A 12,359-nucleotide genomic window follows, 5' to 3' on the forward strand; every position below is an offset into this window, starting at 1 on the left:
ATGTTTCCAATGTGCATGTTGATGTTTGCTTTATATTCATTTGTTGTTGGTTAATTGTTTGGGTTTATAATTAAATATTATGGGGTATTTAATTAGGTTATTATTATTATTAAAAAAATGAGTTGGGTTGTTTCAATAGTAAATATCATTCATGAAATTGGTGTGCATAAATATTCTTTGATATTTTATTTGTTCGTCATTTGTAGACAAACTTTTCAAACAACTGTCTTTTACTACAAACATGTCTAACAACTATTGTTTTAAGTTGATATTAATTTTGTTTTTCAAGAAAATGATTTACACCAAAATGACTATGATAAAACACTAAAAAGGGGTATAGGAAACAAAGATCTTGAAAGAAATGTTTTAATGGAAAACATGAGAGTACATAACTTCTATATCATGTAAACTTAATTTTTAAATGATAATAAATCCAATAACAATTAAAAACTAAATAAAAGAATAATCTAATAACAATTAAAAACTAAATAAAAGAGAGCAAAACAAATCATATATATCTTAAACAAGGAAAAAAATCTTTGTGGTCCACAGTCCACATTTTTCACACTGAGATTTATTCACTTTTACTATTTTTAAATTTATTACTTTAAAACAAGAGTGTCTAATGGTAATAAATCTCACATTTAATAATTAATATTAACCAAAAGGAGGAAAAAATCCAACCAAAAATCTAATTATCATTTAGAAATTTATATAAAAACAAATAGATGTAGAGATGCTTTCTGTCTATTCAGTTGAGTTCTTTATTTTTGCTTGCTTATTTGGTATATAAGATATATTTACTTGCTCATGCATGTAAAATATCATGGTAAATCTCTTAAAGATCTTATTATCTACCTACCAACGTTTTCTTTTAAATATAAAACTGTTTTCATAAGTTTTTCAACAGATTTTTGCACTCAAACAATAATGAATTTGGTGCGAAACTGTATAATTAATTATACTTTGTTTTATTGCAATTATCTCGAATTGAAATAATTAGTATATTGATTCCAATTGTTTTGTCATTTTAATTTTCGAAGCATCATGTTCTTCGATTCTAGATGAATATTTTTTCAACCCGAATTTGTTTTCATCAGTTTTGAGTTTGTTTATTTCATCAAATTTTTGCCACCATATTATATATAAATAAACTAATTTTTTAGAACAAAAATCTATTCATGTTAATTTTTTTGCAACAAATTTTGGTGGCCAAACCATTAGAATTATATTACAGTTTTTTTAGATTTAGCATGAATTATTTTTTTCTAAGAAGTTTGATGAATTATTTCCCAGGTTATTTTTAAGCAAAAATATATTTTAGAAGAATAATATATCTGAATCTTAACGACTTTTGGCTATCCATCCATTTAGTCATATATATATTTTCTTAAGTTGATTTGAAATTATTTTTCACATTAAAATTTATGAATACCATCTATTCAAATATCTCTCTTTATTTATTTGTATTTATTATTTACATTGAGCTAGATATTTCATTAAAGCTTATATGTGGGACATAAACTTTCTCAAAATATATGTTAGGAGTTTAAAATAATATTGCAAATTTGTTGAATAAGTTTTTCTATGTTATAGTATTGTTTAATTTGTTTATTAATCAATATTGTGTTTATCTTATAGAATACAAACTATGAAAAATAAATAGACGGATCCAGAGTAATGAAATAGAAGCATCTCTTACAATGGAAGAATCTTATAAGAATTTCCTATATGTGCAGATATCCAGAAAGGAAAGCACCCCTTTCAATGATTTCATAAACGAAAAATCATGGTAAGTTATTAAATATAATTTTGCCTGATAGTTAAAATCAATTTTACCTTAAACCACAAGAAACTTATGTATATCAACGCTATAATTCGTTGTTAATTTGTCATAAATGTGGTGAACATCAATATAGTAATGAAAATCAATTCTTCGTGAATTATTCAAAATATATCTACATTTGACGTAAATATGACATATCCTTGTCAAAAAGTTAAATTTTCATTTATAAACCGATTCTAAAACATTTCTCATACTACTTCTTTACACTGAAAAAAATCCAAAAGTAAATGATAAATAAAGTAAAAATATAAAATAAATGATACCTAAAATTTTCTTTTAAAAAAAATATAAGCATATTTTATCTTTTTGTTTTAAATCTGGAAAATATTTGGTCTAACAAATACTATATTATGTAGAGTAATATTTTTACTAAATTAAATGACTTTAAATATATATATATATATGTTTAAAAAATATTGTCAAGAAAATACATAAGATCAAATAGTCTGCAATGATAAACATATAGTATGAATTATTTGAATAAATGATAAAGACATAGATATTACAGACAAAAATAACAACATCGTCTTTTTCAAAATAAATGTATAAAATTAGCTTATCATATTTTACCAATTTCATTAAGTTGACGAAATTGTTTTACTTGAACAAAATTTACAGAGAAATGGAGAAATGTTTGATGAAGGCATTAAACGCTATATTTCCCAAGGTGAAACTTTGTTAGGTCTTGCAAATGAGGTGAGCACATGTCATTTCACATAAGAATCCATAGTTAATTAGTAATGCTAAAATGTTATCTATTACACTTAATGTATTCTGAAATAAAGTAATAAAAGGGTTAAAAGAATTTACTTGTAAGATTCGTCATTCTAGAACGATTATTGGTATAAACTTGTTGGAAGAATATAGAATGGCGAAGCCTACAAGTAAAATATTATTTTCACACGTTTATTACATTATTTAATACAACTACATGGCGAAGCCTACATGTAAAATATCTTAATGATCTTATTAACTACCTACAAACGTTTTCTTTTAAATATAAAACCACTTTCATAAGTTTTTCAACAGATTTTTGCACTCAGACAGTAATGAATTTGTGCGAAACTGTATAATTAATTATACTTTGTTTTATTGCAATTATCTCGAATTGACATAATTAGTATATTGATTTTAATTGTTTTTTCATTTTAATTTTCGAAGCATCATGTTCTTAGATTCTAGATGAATATTTTTTCAACCCGAATTTGTTTTCATAAGTTTTGAGTTTGTTTATTTCATCAAATTTTTGCCACCATATTATATATCTTTTTAAATAAACTAATTTTTTAGAACAAAAATCTATTCATGTTAATTTTTTTGCAACAAATTTTGGTGGCCAAACCATTAGAATAATATTACAGTTTTTTTAGATTTAGCGTGAATTATTTTTTTCTAAGAAGTTTGATGAATTATTTCCCAGGTTATTTTTAAGCAAAAATATATTTTAGAAGAATAATATATCTGGATCTTAACAACTTTTGGCTATCCATCCATTTAGTCGTATATATATTTTCTTAAGTTGATTTGAAATTATTTTGCACATTGAAATTTATGAATACCATCTATTCAAATATCTCTCTTTATTTATTTGTATTTATTATTTATATTGAGCAAGATATTTCATTAAAACTTATATGTGGGACATAAACTTTCTCAAAATATATGTTAGGAGTTTAAAATAATATGGCAAATTTGTTGAATAAGTTTTTAATCAATATTTTGTTTAATATATGTTACAGTATTTTTTAATTTGTTTATTAATCAATATTTTGTTTATCTTGTAGAATACAAACTATGAAAAATAAATAGACGGATCCAGAGTGGAAGCATCTCTTACAATGGAAGAATCTTATGAAGAATTTCCTATATGTGCAGATATCCATAAAGGAAAGCACCCCTTTTGATGAAACCATGGACGGCTCAACCGAACCACACAGACCTGAGGAGCAGCTTGAACCTGCGGAAGCATCGGAGGACCAGCTTGAACCAGAGGAAGCACCGGAGGAGAAGCTTGTACCAGCGGAAGAAGCGGAGGAAGCATTGATCGTCCCGGCGGGTCCTATTACAAGGTCACGGTCCAAGAGGTTCAACCAAGCCATCAATGCAATACTTAAGGAGTTGGACAAGAAGCTAGAAGACGTGACTCAAACCACATTCACCATGCTCACAGCTCAAGGTGCTCGGTAAAGGGTAAAGTGTTGCTTTGGTGCTCTTTTTCCCTTTGTCAAGTTTTGTCCTATTGGGTTTTCTTGACAAGGTTTTTAATGAGGCCTAAATAAAATTTTTAGACCCCATTTGCCAGCCCAATTCGTGGTCCAAAGCCCATTACAAAGCTTTGGCCCATTTTCTATATTTTCTCATTCAAAAACAATGCATTTAATGTTTTGTCATTTCCTAGACATCTTGCATGAGCTTGAACTTGAACTTGCAAGGTTGTCTAGGGCTTTCTCTTCTCTATTTCGTCCCCCTCTTCTCCTATTTAAAGACCATGTATCTCTTCTTTGTAAACCATCAAACATTTTAATCAAAAACTTTTTTCTACTTGTTTGATCTGAGGAGTGTGTAATATCTTGTCAACTTGTTTTCTTCTTAGTGTGTCATATCTAAGTTGGATTCGAGCCTGAAGTCTAAGAGATTTTCATCTCTCTTGGAAATTCATTTCAATCCCCTTTTCATCCGCTGCATCATTTCACCATTCCATCTCTTTTAATCCGCTGCATAAACCACCCCTTCACCTTCCATTTGATCAATCTATTGTATCTTCGATCCATTGATCATCATCAATCCATCTGATCATCTTCAAGACCTTGCAAGTGTGTTCTTGGGAGCAGATTCCTCACTAGGAGTCTATCATGTGGTATCAGAGCAACCGGTTTGCAATCAGGTTTTGAATTCCAATCGTCAGTTTTCTGTTATTTTCAGATCTGTCGCTTCATCTTACAAGAGTTTTATAAAATGTTTTACTCGTCCAAAAATTACGAAATTAATTGAGTTTGGATCGTCTTTGAGTTTAGTATTTTTGAAAATTGATTTGAGAATTTTTGGATTCGTTTTCATAATTTTCCCAGATCTGTTTTCATTTACGTGTTTTTAGAACTATTTACTGGTGGATCTTTGTTTTTTCTTTTCAGGAACCATGGTGACATCAGAAGAGGAAGAGTCATCAACTTCTAGCTTGGAAAAGAAGATCCTTAAGTCTGTCATGACCATGCTTGATGCAAGATTTGGCGCTCTTAACTTGAATCAAACCAACCGGGGAGTTAATCAGCATCAACGGCCGAACCAGGAGGAACCAAGACCTAATGACGAGACTAGGGAGTACTACAGCCACGGTTCTTCACACGGAAGTCAGCGGAGGCGTCGATGAGAACGTCCAGTGCCAAGAGATCCTTTGGGAGGCCTCAAGTGCAAGATCCCTGTCTTTCACGGAACCAGCAACCCGGATACCTACTTGGAGTGGGAGCAGAAAATCGAATTAGTCTTTGTTTGTCAAGAAATCACCAAGGTTAACAAGGTTAAACTTGCTGCTACCGAGTTCTACGACTATGCTCTAAGTTGGTGGGATCAGCTTGTTACCAGCCGCAGACGTACCAGAGACATACCGATCGAGACATGGAACCAGCTGAAAACCGTCATGCGTAGGAGGTTTGTGCCGAGTTACTATCATCGTGATCTTCATCAGCGTTTGAAGAATTTGGTTCAACGAAGCAGGTCAGTTGAAGAGTACTTCAAGGAAATGGAAACCCTGAAGCTCAGAGCCGATATTCATGAGGATGGAGAAGCTATGATGTCACGATTCATGGGAGGTCTTAACCGAGAAATCCAAGATCGTCTAGAGACCCAGCACTATGTGGAAATCGAGGAGATGCTTCACAAGGCAGTCTTGTTTGAACAGCAAATCAAGAGGAAGAACTCTCGATCCAGCTACAACATCGCTAAGACCAGCTACAACTCAGGTAAGTCAAGTTACCACAAGGAGGACAAGCCCGACTACCAGAAGGACTACAAGCCATTCATCAAGCCGAAACCAATAGATTCAGACCCGAAAGGTAAGGGTAAGGAGGTGATTACGAGGACAAGGGATATTCGTTGCTTTAAGTGTCAAGGACTTGGGCATTACGCAAGCGAATGTGTCAACAAAAGGATCATGGTTCTTAAAGACAACGGCGAGATTGAGTCTGCAGATGAGCGTTCGGAAAACGACTCATTGGACGAGAGTTTGGAAGCCCCAGCTAAAGGAGAGCTGCTTGTTGCTAGGAGATTGCTGAGTGTTCTAACTAAGTCTGAGGAGCAAGCGCAAAGGGAAAACTTGTTCCACACGCGATGTATTGTCAAAGATAAGGTATGTCGTTTAATTATCGATGGTGGTAGTTGTACTAACGTTGCTAGCAGGACTATGGTGGAGAAACTTGGTCTAGAAGTGCTTAAGCATCCAAAACCGTATGAACTACAATGGCTCAATGAGAAAGGTGAGATGTCTGTCAAGGAGCAAGTCAAGGTGCCGCTTTCAATTGGTAAGTATCAGGACGAAATCATGTGTGACATATTACCGATGGACGCCAGCCACATTCTTCTTGGACGACCGTGGCAATCTGACCGACAAGTTCATCACGATGGCTTCACCAACCGACACACCTTCGAACATAATGGCCAAAAGACGACTCTCATTCCAATGACGCCGCATGAGGTCTACCTAGATCAGCTGAGCATGAGACAGCAAACCGCCAAACAAACTGAACCAATCGATACAAAGGGTAAGAGCAAGGTAAGTCACAACAGTTTACTTTTTGTTTACAAGAAACTCTTGCTTGTTCTACTAACCCCAAACCGGTGCTGCCGAGTAAAGTTGAATTGGTTTTGCAAGAGTATAAGGACGTGTTTCCGGAGGATAATCCCATTGGTTTACCGCCTATCCGAGGGATCGAGCATCAAATTAACTTTGTACCGGGAGCCGCTCTACCAAACCGACCAGCTTATAGCACCAACCCAGTTGAAACAAAGGAGCTTGAAAGACAAGTGAACGAGCTGATGGACAAAGGACATATCCGGGAAAGCATGAGTCCATGTGCCGTTCCAATGTTGCTAGTACCAAAGAAAGATGGGAGTTGGCGAATGTGCGTGGACTGCCGAGCCATAAACAACATAACGGTTAAGTATCGCCATCCTATCCCTAGATTAGATGATATGCTTGATGAATTGCATGGTTCTAGCATCTTTTCTAAAATTGATCTTAAAAGTGGATATCATCAAATTCGCATGAAAGAAGGTGATGAGTGGAAAACAGCTTTTAAAACCAAACAAGGGTTATATGAATGGTTAGTCATGCCGTTTGGTTTAACTAATGCGCCTAGTACTTTCATGAGGTTGATGAATCATGTCCTTAGGAAGCATATTTGAGTATTTGTTGTGGTTTATTTTGATGACATTTGGGTTTATAGCAAAAATTTAAATGATCATGTCATGCATCTTAAACTTGTTTTGGATTTGCTTCGCAAGGAAAAGCTTTATGCAAACTTTAAGAAGTGCACCTTTTGCACAGATAATCTTGTTTTCCTAGGCTTTGTTGTAATTGCAGATGGAATCAAGGTTGATGAGGAGAAAGTCAAGGCAATCAAAGATTGGCCAAGTCCTACAAATGTGAGCGAGGTGAGGAGCTTTCACGGTTTAGCAGGATTCTACCGACGGTTTGTCAAGGATTTCAGCACCATTGCCGCACCGCTTACGGAGTTCATCAAGAAGGACGTTGGTTTCAAATGGGAAGCTGCACAGGAAAATGCCTTCCAGGCCTTGAAAGAGAAGCTTACTAATTCCCCTGTTTTAATTCTTCCAAATTTTATGAAAACTTTTGAGATTGAGTGTGATGCCTCAGGCATAGGTATTGGAGCTGTTTTGATGCAGGATCATAAGCCCATAGCGTTCTTCAGTGAGAATCTGGGAGGAGCTACACTCAATTATCCGACCTACGACAAAGAGCTTTACGCTTTGGTCCAAGCACTACAAACGTGGCAACACTATCTATGGCCGAAGGAGTTCATCATTCATACTGACCACGAGTCTCTTAAGCATTTAAAGGGTCAACAAAAGCTCAACAAACGTCATGCGCGGTGGGTCGAATTCATAGAAACTTTTCCATATGTGATCAAGTACAAAAAAGGTAAAGATAATGTTGTAGCTGACGCATTATCTCGCAGGTATGTTTTACTTACTTCTTTGGATGCAAGGTTGCTAGGTTTTGAGCAAATAAAAGAATTGTATGCTAATGATTCTGATTTTAGCAAAATATTTCAATATTGTGAGAAGTTCGCTTTTGGAAGGTATTATCGCCATGAGGGTTACTTGTTCTTTGAAAATAGACTTTGTGTGCCTCACTCTTCTTTGAGAGAATTGTTTCTAAGGGAAGCACATGGAGGAGGTCTGATGGGTCACTTTGGAGTTGCTAAGACCTATAAGGTGATGCAAGAACACTTTCACTGGCCACACATGAATAGAGATGTTGAACGCCTATGTGAGCGATGTGCTACTTGTAAACAAGCTAAGGCTAAGGTTCAATCCCACGGTTTGTATACCCCTTTACCTATTCCTTTGCATCCTTGGACTGATATATCTATGGATTTTGTGGTTGGATTGCCTAGGACTAGGGCAGGTAAGGATTCTATTTTTGTGGTGGTTGATCGCTTTTCTAAAATGGCGCATTTTATTCCATGTCATAAAACTGATGATGCATCTCATGTTGCTAGCTTGTTCTTTAGAGAAGTTGTTCGTTTGCATGGTATACCTAAAACCATAGTTTCTGACCGTGATACTAAGTTCCTTAGTTATTTTTGGAAAACTTTGTGGTCTAAGTTAGGAACTAGATTGCTTTTCTCTACTACATGTCATCCGCAAACTGATGGTCAAACTGAAGTTGTCAATAGAACTCTGTCCACTTTGTTGCGTGTGCTCATTAAAAAGAACCTAAAGACTTGGGAGGATTGCTTGCCGCATGTTGAATTTGCTTATAATTATTCTATGCATTCTGCGACTAAGTTTTCTCCTTTTGAAATTGTTTATGGGTTCAACCCCACTTCTCCTTTGGATCTAATGCCTTTACCTTTGAGTGAGAGATCAAGTCTTGATGGCAAGAAAAAGGCCGAATTAGTCAAACAGGTTCATAAAAAGGCTAAGGAGAAGTATGCGAACAAAGGGCGTAAAGAGGTCATCTTCAATGAGGGTGATCAAGTGTGGGTTCATCTTAGGAAGGAGCGTTTCCCGGAGGAGCGAGCATCCAAACTAATGCCGAGGATTGATGGACCATTCACAGTGCTTAAAAGAATCAACAACAATGCCTACCAACTCGACCTCCAAGATAAGTACAAAGTTAGTGGCAATTTCAACGTTTCTGATCTTCTTCCTTATTGTGCAGATAATTCGGATTTGAGGTCAAATCCTTTTCAAGTGGGAGAGGATGATGAAACCATGGACGGCTCAACCGAACCACACGGACCTGAGGAGCAGCTTGAACCTGCGGAAGCATCGGAGGACCAGCTTGAACCAGAGGAAGCACCGGAGGAGCAGCTTGTACCAGTGGAAGAAGCGGAGGAAGCATTGATCGTCCCGGCGGGTCCTATTACAAGGTCACGGTCCAAGAGGTTCAACCAAGCCATCAATGCAATACTTAAGGAGTTGGACAAGAAGCTAGAAGACGTGACTCAAACCACATTCACCATGCTCACAGCTCAAGGTGCTCGGTAAAGGGTAAAGTGTTGCTTTGGTGCTCTTTTTCCCTTGGTCAAGTTTTGTCCCATTGGATTTTTTTGACAAGGTTTTTAATGAGGCCCCCTTTGCCAGCCCAATTCGTGGTCCAAAGCCCATTACAAAGCTTTGGCCCATTTTCTATCTTTTCTCATTCAAAAACAATGCATTTAATGTTTTGTCATTTCCTAGACATCTTGCATGAGCTTGAACTTTAACTTGCAAGGTTGTCTAGGGTTTTCTCTTCTCTATTTCGTCCCCCTCTTCCCCTATTTAAAGACCATGTATCTCTTCTTTGTAAACCATCAAACATTTTAATCAAAAACTTCTTTCTACTTGTTTGATCTGAGGAGTGTGTAATATCTTCTTAACTTGTTTTCTTCTTAGTGTGTCATATCTAAGTTGGATTCGAGCCTGAAGTCTAAGAGATTTTCATCTCTCTTGGAAGTTCATTTCAATCCCCTTTTCATCCGCTGCATCATTTCACCATTCCATCTCTTTCAATCCGCTGCATAAACCACCCCTTCACCTTCCATTTGATCAATCTATTGTATCTTCGATCCATTGATCATCATCAATCCATCTGATCATCTTCAAGACCTTGCAAGTGTGTTCTTGAGAGCAGATTCCTCACTAGGAGTCTATCACCTTTCAATGATTTCGTAAACGAAAAATCATGGTAAGTTTTTAAATATAATTTTGCCCGATAGTTAAAATCAATTTTACCTTAAACCACAAGAAACTTATATATATAAACGATACAATTCGTTGTTAATTCTTCATAAATGTGGTGAAGATCAATATAGTAATGAAAATCAATTCTTCGTGAATTTATCAAAATACATCTACATTTGACGTAAATATGACATATCATTGTCAAAAAGTTAAATTTTCTTTTATAAATCGATTCTAAAAAAATTTTCATACTACTTCTTTACATTGAAAAAAATCCAAAAGTAAATGATAAGCTAAGTAAAAATATAAAATAAATGAAACCTAAAATGTCCTTTTAAAAAAAATATAAGCATATTTTATCTTTTTGTTTTAAATCTCAAAAATATTTGGTCTAACAAATACTATATTATGTAGACTCATATCTTTACTAAATTAAATGAATTAAAATATATATATAAATATATATATATAAATATATATATATATATATATATATATATGTTTAAAAAATATTGTCAAGAAAATACATAAGATCAAGTAGTCTGCAACGATAAACATATAGTATGAATTATTTGAATAAATGATAAAGACATAGATATTACAAACAAAAATAACAACATCGTCCTTTTCGAAATAAATGTATAAAATTAGCTTATCGAAAAAATAATTATATAAATATTATATTTTACCAATTTCATTAAGTTGACGTAATTGTTTTACTTGAGCAAAATTTACAGAGAAATGTTTGATGAAGGCATTAAACGCTATATTTCCCAAGGTGAAACTTTGTTAGGTCTTGCAAATGAGGAGAGCACATGTCATTTCACATAAGAATCCATAGTTAATTAGTAATGCTAAAATGTTATCTATTACACTTAATGTATTCTGAAATAAAGTAATAAAAGGGTTAAAAGAATTTTACTTGTAACATTCTTCATTCTGGAAGGATTATTGGTATAAACTCGTTGGAAGAATATAGAATGGCGAAGCCTACAAGTAATATTCTTTTCACACGTTTATTACATTATTTCAATGTATATTTTGGATGTAATAAATAACTTACTACTAATTAAATATATTTTTATTTTGTGCAAAGGGATGAGTGTTTTCACCATTTCCAAGACCTGATAAGGTATCACCATGAGAAACAAAGTATTTAAATATTTTATAAAATATTTCTCAGTCAATTTTGCTCAAGAAAGATACATTCTCATCGAGTTAATGATATAACACGACACTCTTATAATCATTTGTTCGATATGTGAAAACTTATTTATAAATACCTTTCTCATTCCAACTATTTTCTATTTTTAGGTAAAACATCATCAAATTGTTGGACATAACTAAAAAATTAGACAATCGATCATGAATACTCTAATTAGTGTTCTTCTGCTTAATTATTTTGATGAGAGAATCGCCTCATAAAGTATATGTGATAATACTTATGCATTTGTTTTATATTTATAAAAAAGAAAAGAAAAGAGATGACCGTGGAATCATGAGAAGGAAAAAATGATGAAAAATGATTTAGTTTTGGTGGTTTTTGTCGGTTTATTGTTTTTTGTTTTATTGGTAGATTTTATGTTTGATAATTTTATGATATTTGTTTGGTTGAGTTTCTGGTAATATATTTATGAACTGCATTAGGACTTTTGGTGGTTAGTTTATGTTGGAATTGGTATGTTTTACGAGTATATATGGTAAATAATTGATTAACTGAAAAAATGGTTGCCATCGTTTCATGTATTACCAAACAATTAAGGAAAAAAGTTTCCTCGCGGTTCTCTTATGAGTTATGTTTTTTTTTTCAACCAAACATTAATAAATTAAAAGAGTACTCCTAGGTTGGTTGCCCAAATCGGAGGAAAAGAGTTTACAAAAGAAATTTCGGAAACTAAAGTTCTTGAAGAACGGGCTAAACAATTTGCCCTTGTGTTAGACTCACGAGGGATCCTGTTCAGGGTAAAGGAAGGGAAAGATGATCTGATCGTAGAAAAGTTCTCCAGTAGGTTTGAGAAAGCGGGCCAATCATCGGGCTTCTGCTCCATCGTGAGTAACTCTGCGCAATCCGTCTCAAAAGCTTGACAATCCACTCCTGCCGCCAAAA

General features: G+C 34.0%; 1 protein-coding gene and 1 pseudogene across 1 annotated transcript; both read left to right on the forward strand.

Annotated features, from left to right (window-relative positions):
- The first annotated feature begins 745 nt into the window (after positions 1–745).
- LOC147928394 (uncharacterized) lies at positions 746–4,385 on the forward strand. Its single transcript, XM_087486617.1, has 4 exons — positions 746–829; positions 1,740–1,792; positions 2,465–2,542; positions 3,722–4,385. Exons 2-4 carry the CDS (start codon positions 1,790–1,792, stop codon positions 4,031–4,033), a joined length of 393 nt encoding a protein of 130 aa, XP_087342743.1. The 5' UTR covers positions 746–829; positions 1,740–1,789; the 3' UTR covers positions 4,034–4,385.
- Positions 4,386–4,865: 480 nt separating this feature from the next.
- On the forward strand, positions 4,866–9,630 carry LOC104743811 (uncharacterized; annotated as a pseudogene).
- The last annotated feature ends 2,729 nt before the right edge of the window (positions 9,631–12,359 follow it).

Source organism: Camelina sativa, chromosome 14 (genome assembly GCF_030686135.1).
Source record: "Camelina sativa cultivar CO46 ecotype springtype chromosome 14, ASM3068613v1".
Lineage (NCBI taxonomy): Eukaryota > Viridiplantae > Streptophyta > Magnoliopsida > Brassicales > Brassicaceae > Camelina > Camelina sativa.